The 26784-nt window shown below is 42.2% G+C and overlaps 2 protein-coding genes across 3 annotated transcripts in view; one reads left to right on the top strand and one right to left on the bottom strand.

Moving 5' to 3' along the window:
* Positions 1 to 4310: 4310 nt before the first annotated feature.
* LOC148023019 (uncharacterized) overlaps positions 4311 to 26784 on the bottom strand; it is a 68129-nt gene continuing 45655 nt past the window's right edge. Inside the window, exon 5 of one of the 2 annotated variants that reach the window (XM_087696007.1) lies at positions 4311 to 4755. In XM_087696007.1, the coding sequence (XP_087552133.1) occupies positions 4606 to 4755 (150 nt within the window). In that variant the 3' untranslated portion in view covers positions 4311 to 4605. The remainder of the gene's footprint in view (positions 4756 to 26784) is intronic. The other variant, XR_015693597.1, reaches the window with a different exon arrangement.
* The window catches only part of LOC148023021 (uncharacterized), a 23437-nt gene continuing 3388 nt past the window's right edge, over positions 6736 to 26784 (top strand). The window contains exons 1-2 of the mRNA XM_087696542.1: positions 6736 to 6940; positions 9114 to 9393. Coding sequence (XP_087552668.1) covers positions 6736 to 6940; positions 9114 to 9393 — 485 coding nt within the window. The remainder of the gene's footprint in view (positions 6941 to 9113; positions 9394 to 26784) is intronic.

Genomic DNA, 26784 nt, shown 5'->3' with positions numbered 1-26784 from the left:
CATATTCACCTAAATGCTATTAGCTAACCTTACTCCTCATCCTTATCATCGTCAACTCTCCTTGTTCCAACATTGGCCCTACACTTGTTTCTCTTTCCCATTGAGTTTTCCACAAGGGCTTGGTATAACTCTCTCAATGCCTTATGTTGCACCATTAATCAACTAAACTCTAAGATACTCTTTCTATTGCCATTTCACATTTCTCAACTCTTTTCCAATATCCAGTCACCATATCCTACCTTATCTATTGTATTTATTACTCACTCCACCACACATCTCCTCCACATATCCTAAATCTTGATCCTTTCTCTCTCTATCACACAAGCTGCCACTCAAGCTAGTATGTGGTCCTACCTTATCCACCTAAGCAATGCTCATTCATACAAATCGTACTTGTAACACTACTCTATCTACTATGTCATTTCTCTTCTATCTTTGTTCATCACCTTGCTTACATGTGGACTTTTCATTCTATCCACATAAAGACTTCCCTCCACATTAATCATATATCCATTTGCAAAGAGGCAACATTTGTTTTCTACCATAGTGTCCAATCTCTCTCTTGATCTTATATGCCTTTTGCTTATGCTACATCTCATCTCTGTCATTTACATCCTCATCATCAGCTCTCCATTCTAAAGTTGAGAACGATAATGAACTCATTGAAGCCTTTCTTAAATTTATTCACCTTGGAAACTTCATCCAATACCACCAAGACTGCATCATTGGCATGCCTAGTCAACTCTACCACAAAACATGTTGGACCTACCACAACGACACTTTTGGGTTAGAGGCCCTTGTGCCTACCATGTAGAATTTAACCATCACCATCTACACATACATGGTTAATAGAGATTTTCGGGATAGCCTTCTCCTCTCTTTGGCTTGTAGATTTAGCTCACTGGCATACAAGACAATGTGCACTCTAGTTACAAAGTAGTGTTATCTTTCCCCCATTGGTTTTACACATGTTGCACCTTGGTTTTTGTTGATTCCAACAAATTGATTGTCACAATCAATTATTCCACATATCAATAGATTTTGATTTTGCTTAACCCTTCAATGTATAGCAACATCTCTCTAAACCTTGATGCACTAGATGAAGTTTCATTAGATGTAAATTTGAGTTTTCCTTATTTACGCAATGAATCATTCATATGGTGTAACCTTTTATTAGGAGCATTATTTATTATAGTTACAACTTGTGTGTATCTTTTGCTTCCTTCTCTACATTGTTAGCAACACAAGTATGTTGTCATTTTCTTTAATAACTTTATGAGTATTAATAAGATATACTTTAGTCTTTTCAACCCTTTGATAAGAGAGGTTAGGAATCTAATTTGTTAACTAAATTAGATGAGATTTACTTTTGACATTTTAGCTTCAAAGCCAAAGATTGGTCAATCTATTTATTACAATATGTACATTCATTGACACATGCATGCATATTTTTTCCACCTTTTAAATTTATTTTTTGAAATGTATTTGTACATAGGTACATGCATATATCCCTCTATCCAACAACTAACTCATACAAAATTACATGCATGCATACCTACATCTCTACACCTATGTGCATCCATACTTTCACACATTCATGCACACACATACTTGAAGAGATACATTCATGCTTGCATCCATAGTTATATATAGCCATATATAAATAACCATATGTAGAGTCACATGTATCCACATACATATGCATATATCTACGGCTAGAAGAATATATACATAAACAAAAATGCAAACATAACACACAACCTAGCATTGCATGTATGCATAATTGCACGTATTCATACTTGTCTATAAATAATTTAATTAAATATAACAATGAAAAATGTGATGAACACTTAGGACAATATTGTATATATAAACCCCAATCTCTTTCCCACTTGCACATACATGTACACGTGTTTAAAACCTCCGTTTGCTTGGTCAAATAAAACGCTAATAGTGGATCCTATGGACCAAATTTTAAGGGGCTTTATATACCTGTTACAATTTAATTTGTACAACAAAAACTTAATGACGGCTAAGAAATCCCTTCTATCAATTCTCATTCTCATTAGACTTCAGTTGGAAACTTTGCCCTAAAATTTCAAGGCCTTAGCTTATGCATATATTTGTAATTAAAGGTGCTAGACTTCAAAGTTTTGGATTGTTGTAGGCAAGCCTTTTTTGTGATAACATTACCTTGTTCTCTATAGTATGCAACTTAGTTGTTCTTTGATGATTGAGTAGTGCATGATTTTGGCTCTCAGAAGTTATGGTGTGGCCCTTAATAACCTAATATCTAGCATTTGTAAGATTAGGAAGAGATTATAAGGCAAACGAGCCAAAGAAACAATCGAGGGAAAAGTGAAGTTGGAAAGAAAAGAGATGTATAGATGTGGATGCATAATGTACCACTTGAGTGCTAGAGACAAATCCTACGACAAATTCCAAAAAGAGCACTTCTTGGGGACAAGTAATCTACAATAAAAGTAAGATTTTATAGGAATCCAACTTAGATCTCAATTGCGATAGTGCTAATGTTTTTAGAACATGCATAATATTTGGCAAAAAACACTGACATTCTACCAAGTAATATCCTATGAATATAACATATCTACTCATCATCAAATCTAGAAGAATCCTAAAATCTAACACCCCAAAATACATAATTCTATCAGTGTTACAATTTACCACTTTATAGCCTTACCTCAACCACTATTTCGATACTAAAATTGTGAAATTTTTTAGTGTAGATATTGGAGATGCTAGTCATATTTTCTAAAGATATGCTGGTTGGCTTCTTTTGTGGCAAGAGGATGATAAATCTTCCTTGATGTTGTTAACAGTGTACTTTTCTTAGCTAATCAAAAGCTGTTTACAACCACCAATATTAAACTTGAAAGTCTTCCACAAGAACCTATTAAAACAATCAATACTAAACTACATGTCTTTATTTATATTTCTACTTTTGTTTAATGAGTAAAGATATTTCTCTCCCCCTAGTATAATGTTTTGGTCTCACCATGCTTCCCCTTCTTTAGAGTCTAATTTTCAGCTTGGAGATGCTAATCTTGACTTTCATTCTCTCATTTCCTGTAAATATTTAGGCCTAGCAAGGCTAACCTTTTGCATTTATTCTTTCTTGTCATTACAGAAGGATTTTTTTAATCTATTTTTTCTATCTTATCCATTACACCTGCAAATGCTGGTATGTATTCACACGAATTTACAGTTTTGTGCACATGTCCATTTATTTACAGCCATGACCTTGCTATCAAATTTATGATCATGTCACCTTTTTCAAGTTGTTGTAAAGAATTGAACAAGAATATGCATGTGTTATGCTCATTTTTTCCTTGCAAGAGGGGCGCACACGCGCACAGGTTTTTGGCAGACGAGTGAAGCAAATATGTACTACAAACTTTTGAGACTTGACGAAGCATGTCTTGGCTTTTTGTTCCTAATTTCTGCATGCATTATTCAGGCTCTTTTTTAATAGATGATATATTATCTTAGAAGGTGCCCAGGCACGCAATACGGGTAAGGCATGCATCTGAAGGCACCGCAATGGATATGGTACCACAATTCCATCAGCAAGACATACAAAAAATAAGAATGTCTTGCAAAAACTAAGAAAAGGCCAGTGTTTTTCTCAAATGCAGTTCCAATTGTAATTGCAACTAAAGCAAAAGCAAGCATGCATGTGACCTAAAATCTAATGCTATGAAATCTACCTTTAAGCTGTTGTACATCCCAATGATTCAGTAGCATAAGAACAGCTCCAAAGAAAATAATACATGTTTTCAAAGGTTGTTCCACACCCTCTTCCACGATTACAACGTTCCTTTTCAATGACACCCTATTTCAAGGTACCTTTTAATTTCCATATCCACCGAGGGTTTCCAACCCACCGAGTTGTTCCATATGCTTATTACAGTGCTCATCAAGGCCTGGTAAGCACTGCAATAAGGAACACCTGAACATTTAATTAATCTATTGAGTGGCGTGTTGGCTGTAGCACACACCAAATAGTATAAAGAAGAGCCGTTAAACGGCATCAGCAACATGGCATCCCAACACATACCCGCACACCCCACTAACACACCTATTGCACATGCCTGTGCTCAAGCACACAGGATCCATACTTAATAAACATCGTGTCCCAACACAAGCCCGTGCCCACTAACACATCTATTGCACGTGCCCGTGCTCAAGCACACAGCATCCATACTTAATAAACATCCTTAACAAGCAACGACTTCCAATACTATACAGCAAAAGTGCCCACAATTATGTTCATATGATGCCCAAGGGAGAGAACAGCATGTGACCTTAACAAAATGGCAGTTAATAACATAATGGCATACTCTTAAATATCACTCACTAAAGTTATCTAGTCCGATTCCAAGTCATTGCTGCAGATAATGTACAGGACCAGAACCTACTCTCTTTACAGGCTCTGGTGCCTAATTTACCATATCTTGCTTAAAAATCATACATTTGTTTTATCATTGATGCAATCAGCAGAAAATAGGAGCTGCAGCATGGTTACAATGATAATTTGCTGCAGCTACATACAGAACTTGAATCAGTAAATAAAATTAGTAAATATTAATATGTACATGACTTGGATTCTTCTGCAGAAGCAGCATTTTCCAGCCTAAATTGCCACACCTTATCCTCATTCTGATTGAAGGAAAATAATGGGGAGTCCTCAGGTGCAGGATCTTCACTTGACAGAGGTCTGATTTTCTCATCCAGCTAAAATCCATAAACACAATGAGCTCACTCTCTCTCTCTCTCTCTCTCTCTCTCTCTCTCTCTCTCTCTGTGAATGCACGTGCTAGGGTGCAACTACATTGACCTGGAATGTGGAGCTGGAGGTAGCCTAGCCCGGGTGCTGATCTCTTTATGTGCATGCACGTGCTAGGGTGCAACTACATTGATCTGGAATGTGGAGCTCGAGGTAGCCTAGCCAGGGTGCTGATACCAATACTGATGTATGCATGACATTGTACTCATTTCAAACTCAAAACCTTATAGTGAACCTTGGGAAGACCAAAGCCATGGTCTTCAACACTTCAGCAACATGGGTGATCAGATGTGTGTATCAGTATTAGTTCACATTTGGAGCAGATGTGGTGGAGCATGTGAGTGGAATATTTGCACCTAGGAATCAAATTCTCTGACCCGGGATTTTCAGGAGGGGCAGCTGAGGCCCAATTGGCACGAGGTTATGCAGCACTAGGGACCCTTGAAAACCGATCTGTCCACATACAGTTCCAGGAGCCTCATACCAGACTACTGCTGTTTGATACCCTAGTCATGACTTTTGAGGTTGCAGCCTATACTATAAGTGACTGAGCCCTGCTAACTGATCAGACTGGTTCAAGTAGCCTGTCATGATGGCTGGGATAACATGGGGAGCCCATTGATCATGATGATGTTGGGAATAAAGGGTCACCGTGCCTTTTGCAGTGTTCAGATGTGCACGCACCCTCACACATGTACTACATATATATTATCAAAAACCTAAAGTGGTACACTTCGAGATTGTACCCACATCGAGTCTTCTGCTCTCTCTTCCTCACTCTCTACACTGCACTCACTCTCTCTTTCTCTCTGCTGACAAAAAGCATTGTGTCTTAATCCTCGCGTACTCGCCGACAAACTGGTATCAGAGCGGCAAAGGAGTGCACACTTCCTGAGGCAAGTAATAGTTTATAGGTCAGCCTTGAACAAACAATCAGGCAACAGGATCTGCATCAACTACAGGCCTGTCAAGCAGTTGACTAGAGACAGGTCAGGTGTGACAGGCCAGCATACATGACATCCTAGTGAGCAGGCCATGGGCTAGAGGTCTGTGTCATGGCACCAGGATTCGACACAGGCGACTGCCTGGTCAACGGCATTAACAGTCTTGCTTTCGTCTTTTTTTTAATTTATTTAATTTTCTGCAATCTGCTCCCTTCCCACTAACAGGCGTTCGCATGCGCAAGAATAGTGTGAAATTTTGAGCAGAAAAATTGGGGCTTTTCCCAATTTTGAGGATTTTGATGCAAAACAGGACAATTTGATTCAGAAATTGCAAATTTGGTGCAGATTTGCCCGGGTAATTTGGGACTTTTCACATTTTAGTGAAATTTTGTCAATTTCATTGAAATTTCTGCACACTGGACCCGAGGAAAATTGGGGCTTTTGTAGGATTTCATCAAATTGTGCAAGAATTGCCTAGCATATGCACTTGGGTACATGTATTCATGCAATTTGGGCGGATCTGCCTTTGAAAATTTGGGGCTTTAGACTGCAACCATCAAATTTGTGCCCGAGAATGCATTTGGAGCAGAAATTGAAGCAGAATTTTGGGGATTTCACATGCGATTGGTGCATTGGCCTATGAATCTAGCTATAATTGATTGTGGAGTGCAGTAGCAAACATTCTCTAATTCCGGAAATCAATTTGCAGATTTGAAATTTCTGCAATTCCTTGATTTTCACTACTGGTTGGTACTTGCAGCGTACCATGGTCATTTGTGTGATATCTAGGCTTGCATTTGCTGACGTGTGAGTCAATTTAGTGCTGCAAATCATGGTTGGAAATAGTGACAGCAGCAACCTTTTGCACATCAAGAAGCTCGAGGGTGCACACAATTTTGCATATGGTAAAAATAGTGTTACAATGTCTTGGTGCAGAAGAAACAACTAAAGCCCATCAAAGTGAAGGGAATAAGACCAGCAAGTATGGAATCAGAAGAGTGGGATGATTTGGATGAGCTTGCACGCTCTACCATAGAGCTCTCAGTGTCAAACAACTTGCTATTTAACATTGAGAAGCTGAATTTTGCACATGAAATTTGGCAAAGACTTGAGGAATTGTATACTCAAAAAAGTGCAGCCAGCAAGGTTTATTGGTTGAAAAAGTTGATAGACCTTCACATGAAGGAAGGTACAACCATGTCTGCACATTTGAATGAGTTCAACTCAATTTTCAATTAGTTGATTGCTTTGGATTTCCACATTGATTATGAGTTCAAGGCTACTTTATTACTATGTACTTTGCCTGAAAGTTGGGATACTTTCAAGACAACTTTGAGTAACTCAAATGCTTCAACTATTATATTCTGATGTGGAGAGTTCTTTGCTGATGGAAAAACTCAACAGGAAAAATAATTCAGCAAACAAGTCTTCTAATGCATTGCACACTAGGGGCATATTTCAACAGAAGGGCAATTTTGAAAATAGAGCACGCATAAAGTCCCGTGGCAAAAATGTGAAGTACCATCACTGTGGTAAAAAAGGACACTACGAACAATATTGTTTTCGATTGATAAAAGAGAAATGCAAAAGCAAAAACACTGAAGACAACAAGGCTGAGAAAAAGGACAGCCAACCTACAAGAAGAGCAGTGTGAAGATAGAGGAGCACAATGGTTGCTGACCATGCCTACCTACAATTTGATATCGCCTGTAGATATGACCCAACCCCCCCAGCAAGCAGCCTCCCAAGATTCCCCATGTACCACTTCACCAAGTTAACTGCAAATGCTTATTCCGACCACCTCTATTGGAGCCTGCAGGAAATGAACCCCCACTCACCCTTGGAGGAGATCATAGCACAACTAGCGGAGGAACACTCCACACCTCGGCGGCCAAGTACTCCCCCCACACATCCCCCCGTCCCTCCCCTCCAAACAAGAATGTCCCATAGAATAGCTGATACGACGCAAAGTGCAGGGAAACCCAGCTCCATCTTCAACAGGACGAAGCACAGGGAGTGCACACGCACAAACAGGCACGCTTGATCTTCCGTCGCCTCGTATAAAGGAAGAAACGGGCCTACCTATCGAAAGCGGAACGCGAATTCTACTAGCTATTCTTGGGACAGGACAGTAAGGAGGCGTGGAAGGCATTCCAGGAGCCCCGTGCTCAGACACCCATTACCTCCTCGGACACATGGCATGCATATGCGACCTCATTGTACCAAATACCTGAGCAGCCCCCGCTGCCCCACCAACCACCAGGGAGTAGACCCGAGTCATTGACAGGCTACAAAATCCGGTTCAGGACGCCATTGACAGACTACAAAATGGCCGAGCCCAGGACCATGAAGGCTTAGTAGCAGAGCACCCAACCCATGCCCGAGACGTACTTGCACCCCTTCTAGCCCACATGTTCAACAGAGCCTTATGTGAGGGCTTCCTTGCCAGTTGGTCGCTAGTTGTGGTCGGCCAAGAACTGGAGTTCCCACCCGAAATGTATTGGGGGATACTGGCACTATACGAATCAGTCACGAGCTGAGTCCGAACACTCGGGGGCTCTCAAAGGAGATAACTAGCACCATTGGAGTTAAACAAGGATACCCACTCTCACCTACTTTATTTGGTCTCTACATTGATGAGATATCAAAGTACATGGATAGATTGGGAGGGGAGGGATCTAGCCTAGGAGGGATATTGATACCCATCTTACTATATGCGGACAACATTGTTCTCATCTCCAGTACACCCAAAGAGCTACAGCACCCATTGGAGGCACTACAGGCCTTCTGCTAGGATAAAGGCCTCACCATGAACCTGGGGAAGACCAAGGTCATGGTGTTCAACACTTCAACCCAATGGATTTGACGGTCAGTACACCCCTTCACATACGGCGAGGAAACCGTGGAAGTGGTCCAAAGATACGTCTATCTAGGTGACCAGCCACTGCCTCAGGAGGAGGCCACCTATGAGGGATGGGAGCAGATGGAGAGACCCCTAGTACTTACGATCTCACTGATGGTCCGAAGCAACCCCTCTATGCCACACGAGATCATCAGAGCAGAGATGGGGCCACCGCCCATCCTAGCTAAGGCCCTCTTCCAAAGAGTGGCCTTCTTGCACCGACTATGGGACTTGCCCCAGCATCGATACCCCAAACTCACGCTGGAGTCATCCAAACAGCTAGCACTGCAAGGGGACACTGAATGCTCGTATGCCCAAACAAAGATCTGGCTACAGCTACATGGCCTACACATGGACCACCTCCCCCCACTACAATACAGCCTAGATTGCCCCCACTTGGAGCTCAAACGGGAGGAGGTGAACCGTATCATCAAAATGGACATCATTTAGCTACACACAGCCAAGACAAGGGTGACTCCTACAAAAGACCTAGGGACAAAGAAGGCTTTCTACCGAGAGCACTTCTTGCACATATCTCCAGATGGCTTCATTACCTGCCCAAGCTACATGGACACACACTTATCCCATGGAGTCAGAAGCGCCATTGAACAGATCCGTACATCTTCACACCAACTACGGGTCGAGACAGGTAGATACAGGGTCCACCCCCTCCCCCTAGAAGATCGGATCTGCCAAATCTGCCAACTCGAGCCAGAGACAAAAGAACACTACATATGCAGGTGCCCAACGTACTATGAGACCCGAGGATGCTTCCACTGCCTGTTTAGAAAGAAGGATTCATGCCACTCTCCAGAGTGATGGATTTCAAGGACCAGAGATGCCTTGGGCTCTTCCTGCTAGAAATATGGAACCACAAAGACCACCTCCTCCGGACCTCGGGGCAAAGACAGGGAGCCACCCAATGTCTGCTCACAGAATTCTACCGAGAGCCAACTACCATCCCCACCCCTGAGCCCCCACTATCGACCACGGGGGAACACCCTAGCCATAGCCACGGCAAGAAGCGAAACCCAGTGCCCACGCCCAACTGGCCCCCACCCCCACAGGAGGCACATGTAGAGGATACAAGGGATACTACGCCACCACTCGAGGGCCCTTCCCCGCCGATTCAGCCTCTCGATGTTAGATATACCCATGCGGGACATTTTAGGATGACCAAGCTCCATGACCAGTTCCACACCATACATGGAACACATATGAATTATACCTAGCCTATATACCATTTTGTACCTACTCAATTAGTTTATCATAGAATTACATGGTAGCTTTATTGGGACCTGGAAAGTTTTCCAAACATTTTTATGTCACGTTTTGGTTTCATAGGCCAACTTAGCCTTTCGTAGACATTAATATAACTTTCTTTCTCTTCTCTTCTCTTCTTCCTTACATCTCTCTCTCTCTCTCTCTCTCTCTCTCTCTCTCTCTCTCTCTCTCTCTCTCTCTCTCTCTCTCATAATAGATAATTGTATTAATTACGAAAAAAGTACAAGATTACATGATTACAAGATGTAAAATGGCTCTAGGCCATCGTGCATAAACTCGCTTTATAGAAGATCAAATAACTAAAAGATACAAAAATCACGGCAAAGAAGCCATATGCTTGTTGGGTATAAAGGTACTTTACCCGTGTATCTCCCATGTATATATTACTTCACACACGTGAACTCACCCTAGCGGGTGTAAGTGTACCATACCCTAAGTATAAATACATTTTTTTATTCTTTGTGTGTACCACACTGGTACACACCTATCCATTGACTCAATCTCACACTCTCTCACTGTTCAGCACCTTGATTAATGTGCATACCCTCTCTCTACTTCTGCTTCTACTCAACAAACTAGTATCAAAGCAAGACGGTCCAAGCAGCTAGTCGTGACAGGCAGCTGCAATAGTGTCTCCTACAGGTGTGTCAGACTAGTCGGTCTGTCGAGGCTGGTCAACTCGACAACTAATAGACTACACGAAGGGGACCAAACAGATTGCACGACAGGTGAGGCGTGACTGGCAAAACTCCACAACAAGTCAAGCGTAGGTGACAAGTGCAGGCAACAAACGACTAGGCAGACTGACCTAGCGTATAGCATTGACTCAAGTGAACAAAGGTGGACGAGATGGGACCTGCTCCGACCAGGACCAACGACAGGAAACGGAGAAAGACTGCTTGTCGGGCTGACGACTAACCGGGCAGGTCAACGGCCCCCTGTAAATCTAAATTTTTCAGTGTTTTTTATTTCTCCCCTTCCGGACATTCACATGCATAAGCACAGATCATAAATCTGTGCAAATCTGCTTCTCGAATTTTGGGGCTTTTCCTAGATTTAGTGCCCCATACATATTTCAGTGATTCTTGATCCATAAATTATAGACATTGAGTGCAAGGGTCTCAGAAATTTTGGGAATTTTCAGATGTAAGTGAAATTTTTGCTTGGTTCAGCTAATTTCTTGGAAATTTGTGCACTCTTGGACCCCGAAATTTGGGGCTTTTGCAAAATTTGTGAAATTTCTGCAACATTTGCCAATACTTGATGCTCCGGAAGATGTATTGATGCAATTGGGACAGATTCACTACAAAAATTTTGGGGCTTTTCACATCGGTGATGTATTTTGAGTTGATTTAAGACTGGACACTGAAATTCGCAGCATATTCACTGCTGAGTGGGAGTTTTTTGAGCTTTGGATGCTTCAAATGTTGAAAAAGGGCAGCTTCTCTTGGTATATGTATTGCTGAATATTCACTATGCAGTGAAACAGTGGTAAATACAACATTTGGGTCATTGCATTTGGGTATTATGGTGATGTAATACTGAAGTGGAAGTTGTCTTTAATGCAAATATATCAGATTTGATTCATGTATATGCTGTAATCAATACTTGAGACTGAAATTGCACCTAAACATCTGCTTCTTGGACACCTTGGAAGTACAAGAGTGTGTACTTGCTGTTACAATTCAACAACCTTGCTATTGGCTGAAAGCATTCAGCCCTTTATTGCAGTTGTGTATTGCTGAAGATGGTTGGCAATGCATCTACATCTGACACAACGAATCTCTATGAGATTTGTAAATTCAATGACAATGGTTTTGATCTTTGGAAAGATTGTATGTAGGGTATACTCTTTCTAAAGGATTGTGATGATGCTTTAGTAAAACATAAGCCTATTTCTTTGTCAGATGAGGATTGGGGTAAAATGAATAAAAAGGTCATTACTTACATTAAAATGGCCATCACATATGATAACTTGGTTGATATAAAGGGGCTTGATACTACCTATGTAGTTTGGGAGAAACTCAAGGCTACTTATGAGAATACAACTCCTATCAATCAGGTACATCTCATGCGGAAGTTGGTCAACTTGAAGCTTGATGAGTCTAAGCCTGCCTCAAAGCATTTGAATGCTTTCATTGGTATTTTCAGTCAATTACACGATGCAGGTTTGTCAGCTCTTTTGATCCTAAATTGAGGGCTATCTTCTTGCTCATGACCTTGTCTGATTCATGGGAAGCATTGGCTGTATCATTGAGCAATAACCCCAACTTGACATTTGATGGTGTGCGTGGTTCAATCAAGAGATTAAACGCAAGGCAAGTGGGGAAAACAGTGGATCAACTTACAATATGAAAGGAAGAACTAAAAAAAGATCTAACGCTGCAAATTTTTAAAAAAATTTGCAAATAGGAAGATGTAACTTGTTATCAATGTGGTTGCAAAGGGCATAAAAAGCCCAATTGCAGGTACTTTAAAAAGAAACAAGAACGCAAGAAGCAGGATAATGCAAAAGACAAAAAGAATGACAAGGATAGCAGCTCTACCCCTTATGAGAAAAAAAAAAGTAAATGTGGTGTATAGTATTGTTATTGAGAAATAGAATAGGATAAAGATACTGATTTGTTGGTTGTATTTTTAGATCCACATGCTATGACAATGGAGGACATGTATATCACTAAAACAGATGTGATAGATGCTTTGTTGTTGGCTCATGATAGTTTGTGACAATCATGGATTGTTGACAACGGTGCTTCATTTCATGTAACTCCATCTTTGGAGCGTTTTTCTTCTTATGCGCAGAAGGTAATCTTGGAAAAAACTACCTTGGCAACAATCACGCATGTGATATTGAAGGAATGGGCACCATACACTTGGTTCTTGAAAATGGTCACAAATTGATCCTTCATGATGTAAGGTATGTACCTGGCATCAAGAAGAGCTTGTTTTCTGTTGGGCAGCTAAACAACAAAGGTTACTTCACTACTTTTGGTAGTGGAATGTGGAATATACAAAAAGGGTCTATGCTAGTTACTAGAGGTGGTAAAAAGGGAACTCTATATTATCTCTACTGCAAGGCACTTCCTGAAAAGTTTGTTGCAGTTGCTGAAGTGCAGTCACACATAGAGTTATGGCACAAGCGTCTTGGACACATGAGCCAAAAGGGTTTGCAAGCACTTTCTTCACTTAGAAGAGTTTATGTGAAAAATTCAAAGCTACTTTTGTGATGACTATGTTCTTGGTAAACATGTAAGAGTCCACACTCTCATGGCCTCTAGAAAGGCATGTATCTTGGATTTAGTCCATTCTGATGTATGCACCATGCCAATAAAAACTCATAGTGGTTTCCGTTATTTTGTCTTTTATTGATAACCATTCTAGAAAGCTATGGGTTTACTTGCTTAAGCGAAATTGAAAAATTTTATGCATTGGTTAGTACTCAAAAGGGTTTAAAATTAAAACGCATGAAAACAAATAACAAGGGAGAGTATGTATCTAAAGAATTCAATAAGTTTTGTGATGTCAATGGGATTAAACAGGAGCCTATAGCTCCTTACAATCCATCATCTAATGGTGTGGCTGAGCAAATGAATCCCACGTTATGTGAGAAGATTCAGTGCATGTTGTCCACAACTAATCTCTCGCAATCGTTTTGGGAAGAGGCACTTAAAACTGTGGTACATATTTGCAACCGATCTCCACATCGTGCACTTCAAAGTGGCATCCCTGAAGAGGTTTGGTCTGGCAAACCTACTTCATATGACCACTTAAGAGCCTTCGGCTGCAAATGCTATGTACATGTAGCTGTTGATAGCAGAACTAAACTTGACATGAAATCTCATAGAGACATCTTCATGGGCTATGGAGATGAAGGTGAAATGGGCTATAGAGTTTGGGTTCCAAGCATGAAAAAGGTGCTACGCAGCCGGGATGTGGTATTTAAAGAGTAAAAACTGCTGAAAAATGTCACATCTAATGACAGACAAAAAGAAAGTTAAATTTAAGCATGATCAATTACTTGAGCAGCCATCAGCCACCACTAAAAATTCAGCTCCTTTTGATACTAATTATGACAATTAGTGTATCATTATTGAGCCAGATGAAAATGAGTAGCAAGGAGCTCGAGCACCAAAATCAGCATGCTGAAAATGAATTACAGCAGCCTAAAATTGTATTACAGCAAACTGAACATGCAACTCAGTAGCCAAACAATGAGGTCATTGATATATTTTTGGATATGGATCCATTATTTGATAATGTAGATCATTGGGTAAGGTCTACACGTGTTAGAAGACCTATACAAAGATTTTATCCTTCTTTGGACTGCATTTTGCTCACAGATGAAGGTGAGCCTCTTACATATAAAGAGGCCTTATCATGTGAATTAAAGAAAAAGTGGGAGCTAGCTATGCAAGAAGAAATGAAGTCATTGTATCATAATGATACTTCGGATTTAGTTACATTGCCCACGAATAGGAAAGCCATTCCTAACAAATGGGTCTATAAAATCAAATGTGTGAATGGCAAACCCAAATACAAAGCCAAACTTGTGGCTTGGAGGGCATGCATGATTTTCAGGAAGTGCTTTCTCTTGTTGTCAAAATGACCATTCTTCGAGTGTTATTTGCCATTGTAGCATCTATGGATCTTAAACTTGATTGGATGGATGTTAGAACTGCATTCCTACATGGTGATCTGGAAGAAGAGTTGTACATGAAACAGCCCGAAGGCTTTGTTATACAAGGAAATGAGCATTTGGTATGTAAGCTTAAGAGAAGCTTGTATGAAACATGCTCCTAGACAAAGGTATAAAAAGTTTGATGTCTTCATGCTCTCACATGGATTTAAAAGTAGTGCATATCACTGCTTATATGTTAAGAAGGCTCATGATGGAAGCCTTATTATACTTGTGCTTTATGTGGATGGTATGTTTATTGCTAGTAAGCGTAAAAGCCAAATTAATGCATTGAAAAGACAACTGAATTCAGCCTTTTCCATGAAGGATTTGGGTGCAACTGATATATTTTAGGCATGTGTGTAACACGAGATAGAGAGCAGCACTCTTATTTCTTTCACAAGAAAAGTACATTAGCAAAGTACTTGATCAGTTTTCTATGGCTGATGCTAAGCCTCTTGGTGTACCTTTTCCACCTTATCTTAAGCTTAGTAAGGAAGATTGCCCAAAAGATAAGGCAGCGAGCTCTATGAAGGGTATTCCTTATGCTTCAACTTGTGGTTCACTCATGTATGCTATGGTTGCCACTAGACCTGACATTGCTTATGCAATGGAAGTTGTAAGCAGGTTTATGTCAAATCCTAGCAAAGCACATTGGGAAGCGATGAAATGTATCTTACGGTACCTTGAGGGCGCACAAAGAAAATGTATTTGCTAGGCAAGGATACATTGGATCTGCAAGAATATTGTGATGCAGACATGGCAGGTGACTTGGATACTCGCAACTCTACTAGCGAGTACATCTTTACCTTGACTAGTGGGGCAGTTTCTTGATGCTCTAGATTGTTGTGCTAAGAATTGCTCTTAGCCACTTAAACAGCCCCAAAACATGCTTATTTTAGGCTTATTTTAGCCAAAACCCTAAAACGGGAAGCGGATCGAGAGAGTTAAGTGGAAGAGGATCTAGAACCCTAATTTTCTATAAATTGGCAGCCAGCCCTCCACTCTTTCCTCAATTTCGTTTTTGCAGGTTTCAAGTGTTATCAGCTTGCTGCCCACACCCCGTTCGCGAAGGACAACTCAGCCCTTGCTATCTATCACTGTTCCCTACAATCTAGTGCCTGTTTCCAGCCATCCACACGTTGATTACTGCTGTTTCTGCCTGGCGACTGACTGCTGATCATCTGCACTGCTGTCGTATACTAACATTTTTCTCTCTCCTACTGCAGTCACTGCAGTTTTTCTCTCTCCTACAGGCTATCCTGCCTGCGTTTTTAGTCTTTCTCTCTCCTGAAGGCTGTCCTGCCTGCATTTTTAGTCTTTCTCCCATCTGCTGCCTACGTTTTTAGTCTTTCTCTCTCTTGAAGGCTGTCCTGCCTGCATTTTTAGTCTTTCTCTCACCTGCTGCCTGCGTTTTTAATCTTCCTCTCTCCTCACTGCTGTCAACATCATATCCAGCTTCTCATTGCTGTGTTTGCTGGTGTTCGACATCCAGAGGCTGCCTTGCTGCGATTCAGGATCTGTTCGGAGCACGACACAGTCTCTAGCTCATTACCCCTACCCTAATCCTTGAGATATAGAGTTCAAGGTTCAATATTCATTCACTGCATAGTGTGTTTGTTGCATAAGCATCATATTATTAGTAGTCATATCATTTCATTTATTAACTGTGTTCATTGTCTCTAAGTTACCCTAACCCTAACTGTGTTTTTTTTATCAATCTTTGCTTTGTCGTACGGTTTATGTTTATGCCTCTATGTTAGGGTATTTTCTTTACATAGATTTCAAAAAATAGTAGCACTCTCTACCACCGAGGCTGAATATATTTCAGCCACTGAAGCTTCAAAAGAAGCACTTTGGCTTAGTCGTTTGGTCAAGGATTTTGGGTTGCCAACCAAAACACCTGTACTTGGATGTGATCGCCAAAACGTTGTATGCCTGGCTAAGAATGCCATGTTTCATGCATGTACCAAACATATTGATATTCGGTATCATTTTATCAAACAACTTTTGGATGATGGTCTAGTCACCCTGACTAAGATCAAATCACAGGATAACCCTACAAATGTTCTCACTAAAAATCTTGCAAAGGCTCAACATGAGCATTGCATTAGACTTGTGGGAGTTGATTAAAGGTTTGCTTAGGACCTTTAAGTGGAAGGTTGTTGGGTGTAAAGGCCCTTTACACTCTCCAGTGTATATATTACTTCACACACGTGAACTCACCCTAGCGGGTGTAAGTGTTCCGTACCCTAAGTATAAATACATTCTTTTATTCTTTGTGTATACCACACTGGTACACACCTATCCGTCGACTCACTCTCACACTCTCTCATTGTTCAACATTGTTCAACACCTTGATTAATGTGCATACCCTCTCTCTCCTTCCGCTTCTACTCAACAATGCCAAGAAGCTAGATCCTCCTAGGGAGAAGATCAACTTGTTGCAGAAGATCTAATTGCCAATGTAGAAGACCCTTGAGTTTGACTGTGTTCTTGGACGCCCACATTAGAGACAAAGACAAAAGCATTTTGGGTGATCCAATTATGCGACGGATCTTGGATAACAACAATCCCATGGCATAAGCACCTTACCTCATGTATCAAAGGCAAGTCTTGTTGGCAGATCTTTAAAATGGTCTATAGAACCTTTCACTACAAAAGGTGTCCGAGGGGCAAAAGTGACTATGTCATTATTGGACATGCCACGAGGGCCTTATCTTTTCAAACATAAGTACATAGAGAGTCTTGGGCAAGGCAAGGCATAGCAACTAAAAAGTCAACAGCACTCTCTTTGCTTCTTTTAGGGTGTACATCCACCCAATGTTGATCGAGGTAATCCAAAGACTACATAGGCTTTTTCCCCTTGTCTACATTGATCATGGCAAGGACCTCATCCTCCAAAAGACTGTCAATCATAAGATCCTTATTAATAGCTAGGGCACTCCTAGCCTTTGGAGCTACATGTTTTTCTAGGCAATCATCCATGAAATGTCCAACTGCCCACAAGAGACATGGTGCCCAGCAAAAGTACCCCATTTCAAACAAAAATACAATGATGGCATATCAAGGCAATTTATCCGCAGTCAATTAGGCCTCTTACAAGAGGTATCCCATAGCATACACATGCAATTACGATTGGTGGCCCTTAAACTAGGAGGCACCAAGATTGTACCAATGGCTACCATAGCTTCCTTTAGCAAAGGCCAATACACAATAGGGCAAGCTTTCGCTTCTACTCACACCGGGCACTCCTGTTGAAGTAAGCTCTGAAAATCAGCCAACGGTTGTCAATGCACGGCAATCAAATAACAAAGGCACTTTGGCTAAGAGATTATCACAAAGCGTGGCTGACTTTAACATTACTTCACAAAACCCATGTGCTCCTATGAAGATATGCTAGGGTCTGCACTAAGGAAACACAGCATGTACAACCAAAACCGAAACACAAAGACTCGGACAAAGAGAAGTAAAACTCAAACCGTAAACACAAAATACAAAATGCAAAAACTCAAAACTCAAACACAGAGACAAACACGGCGAGAGGAAACTCTAAATTGAATGAATGCTATAAATAAATGTAAGAGTGTACAAAATGCCCAAGGGCATAGCAATGCCATGTCAGAGAGTGACGTCCACTAGAGATAAATCCTGAGTGCTCCAACCACCATTTGGAGATGAGAGAGTGCTGAATAATGAAGGGCAACAGGCTGGTCACCAAAACACAACAATCTGAGGCTGAAATCTAGTAAACCCGGTACTATACCACTAGAGGAAGGCTGAAAACTGATCACCCAAGGCAAAAAACTATCAAGCAACAATAGGAGAAGTGTTGGCTGATGTAGGCTAACTACTCGACAGCAAAAACGCAGGTACTACAGCAATCGTCCGGTGAAAGAGATGGCAACAACCTGTCGCCTAGCACCACATGCTGAAAACGCACGTTGATTAGGTGCTTTGATGATGCAACACATGGAGACCTCCAAACAGGAGGGACAATGGCTGAAAACAGGCCACCTAGGACTGGATAGTGATGGACCGCACTCTGCGATGGCTGGGCAGTAGATGGTAGGTGGCTAATGGCTGAAATCTGCACAATAGAGAGAAAAACCTGCATAGAGGGATGAGGCTGAATGGTGGGTAGCCTTTCTATTTATAGATGTTAAATGATGCCCCGAAAATTTAGGGTTTTGGGGAGCCACTAAAACTCTCTTGAACCGCACACCAAATTTGTGCTTATCATTAATTGAGCCTGTATTAAGGCTATTTAAAGATGCAATCAATTATGTAAAGCGTGCCTTAGCTCAACACCCCCTCTCAGACCCAAAACTAAGGCCCGAAAGGAAAATCCTGCAATGTTTACTCCAAGTTGTCCCATCCCAAAGCAGCCACGGCATCGAACAAAGGGGTGCACGTCAGCTTTCCAATGGCCTACCAAGACTACAAAGGCAATGGTTATCTTACAAAACGAGTCTAAGTAGCCACCCCGAAGAGGACGGCATCGGAAAAAGGATACTCGTCGGCTGGGCAGTGGCCTACCAAGCCCTACAAAGACGAATGGAACCATATTGAATTTTTCCTTTTGTTTGTTTGTTTGGGTGGGAAGTTAACTTTAGGAGTGGTGGCCGACTAAGTAGCAATGACCCAAAAGATGAAAGTTGAGATGGTACACCCAACACATCACAAAATAGTACAAGCATGCCCAACCACTTGAGGGTATCGATGATGAGGGGAAGGTGATGAAGTATCATGTGAAGAATGATGGTGGTGTAATCCACTAGTGGAAACAGCTAAGGATCCGTCCAGTGGTGCTTTGCACAATGGGATACATAGTATGCTACATGTTAAAAAATGCTCGTGCAACAAGCACCGCTTGGACATTGTCCCTTTCTTGTGGGGAAATTGTTCACTTGCCGCACCCTAGTACAGATGATGAAATCATGCAATGCATAGGGAAAGATACAAGAGGAGGGAAAACCGATGTCGAAGACAAGTGTTGAAACCTATAGAATACCAAGAAGGAAAAAAACCCCTACTCAACTTGGATGTCAATACAGAAGAAAAAAGAGGAGACTGAGAATGTCAGCCTTCATGTGGTGTTAAGAACCATGTGGATAAAAATGATGAAGCATCCCTACTAGAAGAGCAAGGATAGAAGACACAGCCATGGCAGCATCAAGAGAGATGTTGCGTGACCTACCGCAAAAGGGGAAACCTCCATGCTGATAGAAGAGCAAAACTCCCAGTAGATGAAACCATGAAAGAAACGATGTGCATCTCCTATTTCCTGCTCAGGAAGGACTGGTGTAAGCCTGTATATTCTGGGTCGAACTTCAGAACAAGGGACCACAATCTCAGTACACGGAACCATTTCTTCCCCCTTTTTGGCATCCGAGTCAGGCCCCAAAGCCTCCACCGCCTAATTGATAAAAGTGGTGTTCAATTCAGACATGACTACTGTAGTAGCAAAGTACACAGGTTATGTTTGCCAAACCATCTGACTGATCTCTGATCTGTGATCTGATCTGAGATCTGCTCTGTTCTACTCCGAAATCTGCTCTCCTCTGCTCTGCAATCTGCAATTTGTGCTCTGCTCTGCTCCTCTGTTCTGATCTGAAATCTGCTCCTGCAGTCTATCTGATCTGAAATCTGAAATCTGCTCTGAAACTTCACTCCACTCCACTCTTCTCTCTCTCTCTCTCTCTCTCTCTCTCTCTCTCTCTCACACACACATTCTTCGCTTTGGAGACAGAGAGAAAAAAAAGGCCTTCCTCTCCAAGAGGAGAGCCCTCAAAGGTGAGAAGATTTATTTGGATGAGGACCTTACCCCAGCACAAACAGCGCATCGCAGAGAACGCATGCCCGAGGTATTGGAGGCTCGCAAAGAGGGAAAGTGGGCTGTTTATAGGGATGATGGACAAGTCATCATCACTGGCAAAAGGACTTCATGACGGTTCGAGGCATATGAGACACTTCAGATGTCAATATGGAACTGTAATAGAGCCCTATGCTTGGATGCTGGTTACTTTGAAGATAGCTTCCGAAACATAGATATAGCAATGTACACAGAAACACACCAATGTAAAGGTAGCCGACTACCAGACGTGCGGGGATACAGGTGGGAAAATGCATTTTGGCCAGCAGCTAGAAAACTAGGAAGCACTAAGGGTTCTGGAGGTGTGGCCATACTATACCGGGAAGACCTCAAAGGGATAGTGCAAGTAATGAAAAGAGATGATGATGCACGGTATTTATGGATTAGGATACATGCAAGAAGACCACGGGATATATTCGTCGCAATATGCTACTATCCTCCTACCAATTCTACTTATGCCACACGAGATGGATCTCCCTTTGATGTACTTTATGAGGATATCATGAGATATGCTAGCATTGGGGACATATTATTAGTAGGAGATTTCAATGCACGAACTGGAGATAGACAAAGTGACTTTTATATGCATGATAATGCCATGTTCAAAGAGATCGACATAGATGAAATAGGCCTATGCAGCAGGAGAGCTCAGGATAAAGAAGTGAGTACCTATGGACACACCTATTGACTTTGGGAAGTGCACATCGACTAGCCATCTTTAATGGTCTACCACAATGGCCAGGATCTGACAATTTGACATGTTGGAATCACAAAGGAGGGGCAAGTATTGTGGACTACTTGATAGGCTCACCAGCACTGATACCAAACATCCAAAACTTTAAGATATCTAAGAGACCAATTGGCATAGCAGCAAACCATGCTATTTTGACACTCATGCTCTCTTGTGTACATATGAAACATGAAATACCATGCCGCCCTAAACATCCCAAATACTACTTTACAAAAGACACCTCACACATCAATAGTGGTTCTCTACAGACCAATTTACATACATTGGACTTGAGTAGATCGTTGGAAGAATGTACAAGGGATTTAGCAGAGGCCATACATGGATCAGCCATGTATGCATTCCCACACACCTTGCCCCAATGTAGACCCACACAATCTACTGCTCCCCAAAATAGCTGGTATGATGATGAGTGTAGAGTCACCCAAGCTCACTTACAGAGGGAAGTGGAGCTAGGCACTCAAACACATCGCCAAGCAAAGGCATTCTTCAAACGCCTTGTGCGGAAGAAGAAACAAGACTACTTAGCGAAAGCAAAAGCAGAGATATATCAACTATTTTTGGGGCGGAATAGCAAGAGCGCATGGAAGATGTTCCATGAAAGACAGCCCCCCATACAGATTACATCACCAGATGCTTGGCTTGACTATGGGAGACAGCTGTATGACCTGCCAGGACAGCCACCTATACAGCCCCCACAAGCTTGTAGGCCAACACAATGGTCTTTCTTCACATGGAAAATGGTTAGGGATCCAATTTATAGATTACAAAATGGAAGGACACAGGATGAAGATGGACTAGTAGTAGAACATTTCTCACATGCTTGTGACATATTAGCACCCATATTAGCACATATGTTCAATAGAGCAATATGTGAAGGTTTCCCTATGAGTTGGTCAGACAATACTATAATTCCGCTATTTAAAAGTAGTGATCCCCTGATTCCTAGCAACTACATTATTATCATGATCGGTCATTCTTTGGCCAAGATATATGGATCTCTATTGGAGCATGAACTCAGTGAGTGGGATGAAATGCAAGGCAAGAGAGCACAAGGACAGGCAGGTTTTAGACGAGGATATATCACGCTGGACCATATTCTCACACTTAGAGCCATTATTGAGGAGGGTTGAGCCCGAGACGAGAGAATCTATTGTTGCTTTGTAGACTTTCGCAAAGCTTTAGATACAGTACCTTGTACACGCATCATGCATAGATTGCAGGACATTGGAGTACAAAAGGGTATATGATGGGGTGTCTATGCATTATATGAGGCAGTGACAAGTCATGTACGAGCACCTGGGGGGCTATCAGAGAGGATTGACAGTACCATAGGAGTGAAACAAGGATGTCCACTTTCACCCACATTGTTTGGTCTATATATAGATAAAGTGTCTGATTACATAGACCAAGGAGGAGGAGTTGAAGCCAACCTGGCAAGGGTGTTGATATCGATATTACTGTATGCAGATGATATTGTTCTCATTTCAGATTCACCGGAGGGATTGCAGTGCCATCTAGATGCTTTATACATCTTCTGTAGAGATAAAGAACTCATTGTGAACCTTGGAAAGACCGAAACCATGGTTTTCAATACTTCAGCAGCATGGGTGACTAGATCTATGTACCAGTTCACATTTGGGAGAGACATACTGGAACATGTGAGGAAATAGGTCTATTTGGGAGTCACCTTCTCTGGCCCACATCTTTCGTTGAGAGAGGCATCAGAGGCACGTCTGGCATGTGGATATGCAACACTAGGGGCACTCGAGAGTCAATGTGCTCACATACAGTTCCAAGAGCCCCGCACCAAACTCTGGTTGTTTGACACCCTAGTCACACCTACATTACTATATGGAGTAGAGGTATGGGGTTGCAACTTGTACCACAAGCGTCTTAGCCCACTCACTGATCAGATTGGAGTAGAGAGAGATTATTATGATGGTTGGGATAGCATGGAAAGGCCATTGATCATAATGATAGCACGCATGATTAGAAGCAAGCCCTCCACCCCACATCCCATTGTCAAAGCAGAGATAGGGGCAACACGTATAGTTACGGAGGCACTTTTCAGGGTAGTGACCTTTTGGCACAGACTATGGAAACTTCCACGCCATAGATACTCTAGATTGGCACTAACCTCATCTAGACAACTAGCAGCAGGAGGTGAGAAGAATTGTTGGTTTTCACAGATGGCTATTTGGATGAGCCTACATGGTTTGGATATCGATCGTCTTCCACCTTTGGATTATAGTCTTGACTGCCCTACACTTTCTCTCAGCCAATCAGAGTTGAAACCAAGTGATCAGAGCTGATATCTTGTGTAACCAGTCTTCCTTCCGTGGATGGGTGGTAAATTCCTAATTACAACTAAATTATAGTAGCATAAAATTAATGCAAATCTAAAAATACAAATTTACCTACTGATCTTGGACAATGCACATCCAATTGGTCTCAAAATTGGCGTCCCTTTCGATATTTCTTTAACTTTATTGAAGAAGAAGTTGATTTACAATGGGATTCTCCCAATCCCTTTCGGTATTCCAACTCCCCTTGCTGTGATAAATCACCAGCAAGTCTTTAATCCGATTTGCCCCTTGATTCGGGCAATCAATTGGCCTTCACCCACTTCATAGACGATGGAAATGCCCCAAATTCAAAGGCTAGCTAGTCCTCCATTTGAATTTAGCTGAAATTCACCTTTGGCCTTGTTGAATCCAAGTCTTGGAGCTTACAATTTCCGGCACACTTCCCAAGGCTACTGCTAAACCCTAACTTCTGCTGTAAATTAGGGTTTACAGCAAATAAATTTGCAATTCCTCAACCTTAAAGGATCCAAATGCTGAGATCTTCGGAGCAAAGCTGTGAAATGGCTGGGAGATGAGAGAGAAAGCTGTAGAGAAAATTCAGAGTTTTGTCGCGAAGAATGACTGAAAATCAGTCAAATGCAGCTGTTGCCTGCCACGATAACTTGTAGATGCAAAGAACAGAAGAAAATCAGTCATTTACTACTGCTGCCTTGTCTCAATAGCTTGTAGATGCTGTCACTTGCTGTTGATTGGTCTTCTCCTACCCTTAACTACCTCAAAAGATTCTCCAATGGCTGCAAATTAGACCAGCAGCATCTCCTCCCTCTCTCTTGCACGTTGAATACACTAAAAATGCCTCTCCAGTCTCTAAAGACGTTTTTCAATCTTGCATGGCCAATTTTTCCAAGTGGCAACCTTCTCAAATGGTTTTTCTAGCATTATCCATAACTATATATTAATTTTCAGTCTTTAAATACTGAAAATTAATCTAATAATTATTTCGAAGCCATGAAAAATAATCTAACTGGCCAATAATTAAATTGGCTAGGCAACTTGCATTTCCGAGTGTCTCTGCGCCATCTTTAACCATCAGATTGGCGTTAGGTACCATTAAACTGTCAGAAGTGGTGCAGCAATGGAAGCGTAAAGAATATGCTGAAATAAATGAACACAGTAGACAGATGAGAACTCAGATGTATGCTCGGGAAATGGAATCCATATCGAACACGAGACAGCAGCATACAACGGTGAGTCACTGGCTGCGTGGGCTCCTCAGCACTGGCTCCTCTCTCCCAGAAGGATCTCCACTGATGGCTGAAGCACTGAAGACTGTGGAGGAGGAGCCCTATAAATAGCCACAAAAGTGGGGAGCATAAAATGCAGGTCGGCCAGCATTTAATGCTGGTCGGCCAGCAACAAATGCTAAATAATACATCATAAATGGCCACTAAAATGTGCCATAAAATACTGCATAAAATGCCCAGCCTCTAACACAGACTCACACCATGAGCTGACTAATATCTGCTAACACCCTCTCTCAGATCATGTGTGATCGGATACAATGAAATAGTACAATGATGGAGAATCATAAACTAAACAACAAAGAAACACCAGAAGGACCATGGATGTCCAAGCGGTGAGTGGCCAGCCCACCACCAAGATGCCTCGGAGAGTATCTGATGTCGATGTCGATCATACCAACAACACCTGAAAATAGAGAAGACTCATAGCAGCTCTCTGTGTAATGTCACCTATGTCACTCAGGACATACAAAGCCAATCTTGCCAAACATGTCTCTGAACATGTGACCATGGATTCCCCGCCTTTGGCCAAACCACCAAAGTGTCCCCTCATGTGAGCTCCAGACGAAAGCCTCTCGCTCTCTGTCAAGAAGAACAGCTCATCATGAACCCAGAAATCAACTCCAGTCTCTAGGATTTCACTGCCAGATACCGTCGATGCGTCAGGGACATCCCTCTCTGGATCCTGTGCATCTATATCAAAATATAGATGAGGCACTGCAGCCCCACCAACACCCGCTCACACTCCCTCTCTGGCACAAGAGAGTCATGAGGGATGACCTCATCACCACCACTAGAAAGCAGCCGAGGAAGGGGCAACCAAGCCCTTCCCGCGATCCGAAGAAGAGGATCCCTTCTGCGCCTTGGACTTCTCCTTGGTCGGAGGATCGGAGTCGGAGTCTGATGAAGGAGAGGACTCATCGGTAGAGTCAGCATCCCGCTTCGTCTTCTGCTCCTTCTTCCTGGAAGCCGCTAACTTCTTACAGTCCTTCCGCAAATGTCCCTTCTTGCCACAGTGGTAACACTGGGCCTTCGACTTCTTCTTCCCGTCACCCCTCTCTGAAGCTACATAAGCCTCACCTCCATAATGTGCCGGAAGCCGCCCCTGTAATCTCAAGGATGCCTCATGCTCAAGAAGCATCGAGGTCATATGTGTAAAACTGACAGGAGTCGATGATGTCTGCGCCCGCAAAGCATTGGCCACTCCATCAAACTCCGGGGGGAGCTTGTAGAGGACCGTCCCGACAAGATGCACCTCGGGAAGAGCAGATTGCATGTGCCGAAGCTGGTCCTGTACCTGCGTAACACGAAGAAGAAAAGACTGAATAGTATCTTTCGGCTCAAACTTCATCTGCTAGAGCTGGCCATAAAGTGTGACGGCCCGCATGGTGGAAGGTGCCTCGTACATCTGCTGCAACTTCTGCCATACTTCAGGAGATGTCCTACAGGAGGTAACCGCCGGTAAGACCGCTTTAGAAATACACCGAAGCAACGCCGAGTAAGCACGGGCATCGTCCGAGTCCCATGTGAGCACCGCTTCCTCATGGTTGTCCTCATCAAAGTCTTCAGGAAGAGGAAAAGGACGGAGAGGTCGAGCAAGAGCTCCACAGACGATGTACCATAGCCGCTTCTGCACAAACCAAGCTTTCATGACAGCACTCCATGTGAGATAATCAGGTCCCTGTAACTTATCTTCACTTGAGGTGCACGGAGGGGCCATCTGGAGGAGGTAGAAAAGAGAAGTAGAAGAAAAGAGGGTCGTTGGGAGAGTGAGCACAGCCAAAACGCAACCAAAAACACCAAAAAATAGTGAGTTCACATGCAATATAATCCAAAGGCTGACCAAAATAAGCCAAAAGCTGCTGCACAAAGTGAAAAAATCAGTCAAAAACTGCCAAAAACAGCAAAAACGGCCTGAATAATCAGAAAAACAGACAAA

The sequence above is a fragment of the Lygodium microphyllum genome, chromosome 16, assembly GCF_053477565.2.
Source record: "Lygodium microphyllum isolate KBCC chromosome 16, Lygodium_microphyllum_v1.1.10, whole genome shotgun sequence".
Taxonomy (NCBI): Eukaryota; Viridiplantae; Streptophyta; class Polypodiopsida; order Schizaeales; family Lygodiaceae; genus Lygodium; species Lygodium microphyllum.
Note: the sequence above shows the minus strand (reverse complement) of the source record. Positions and strands in the feature narration are given on the sequence as shown.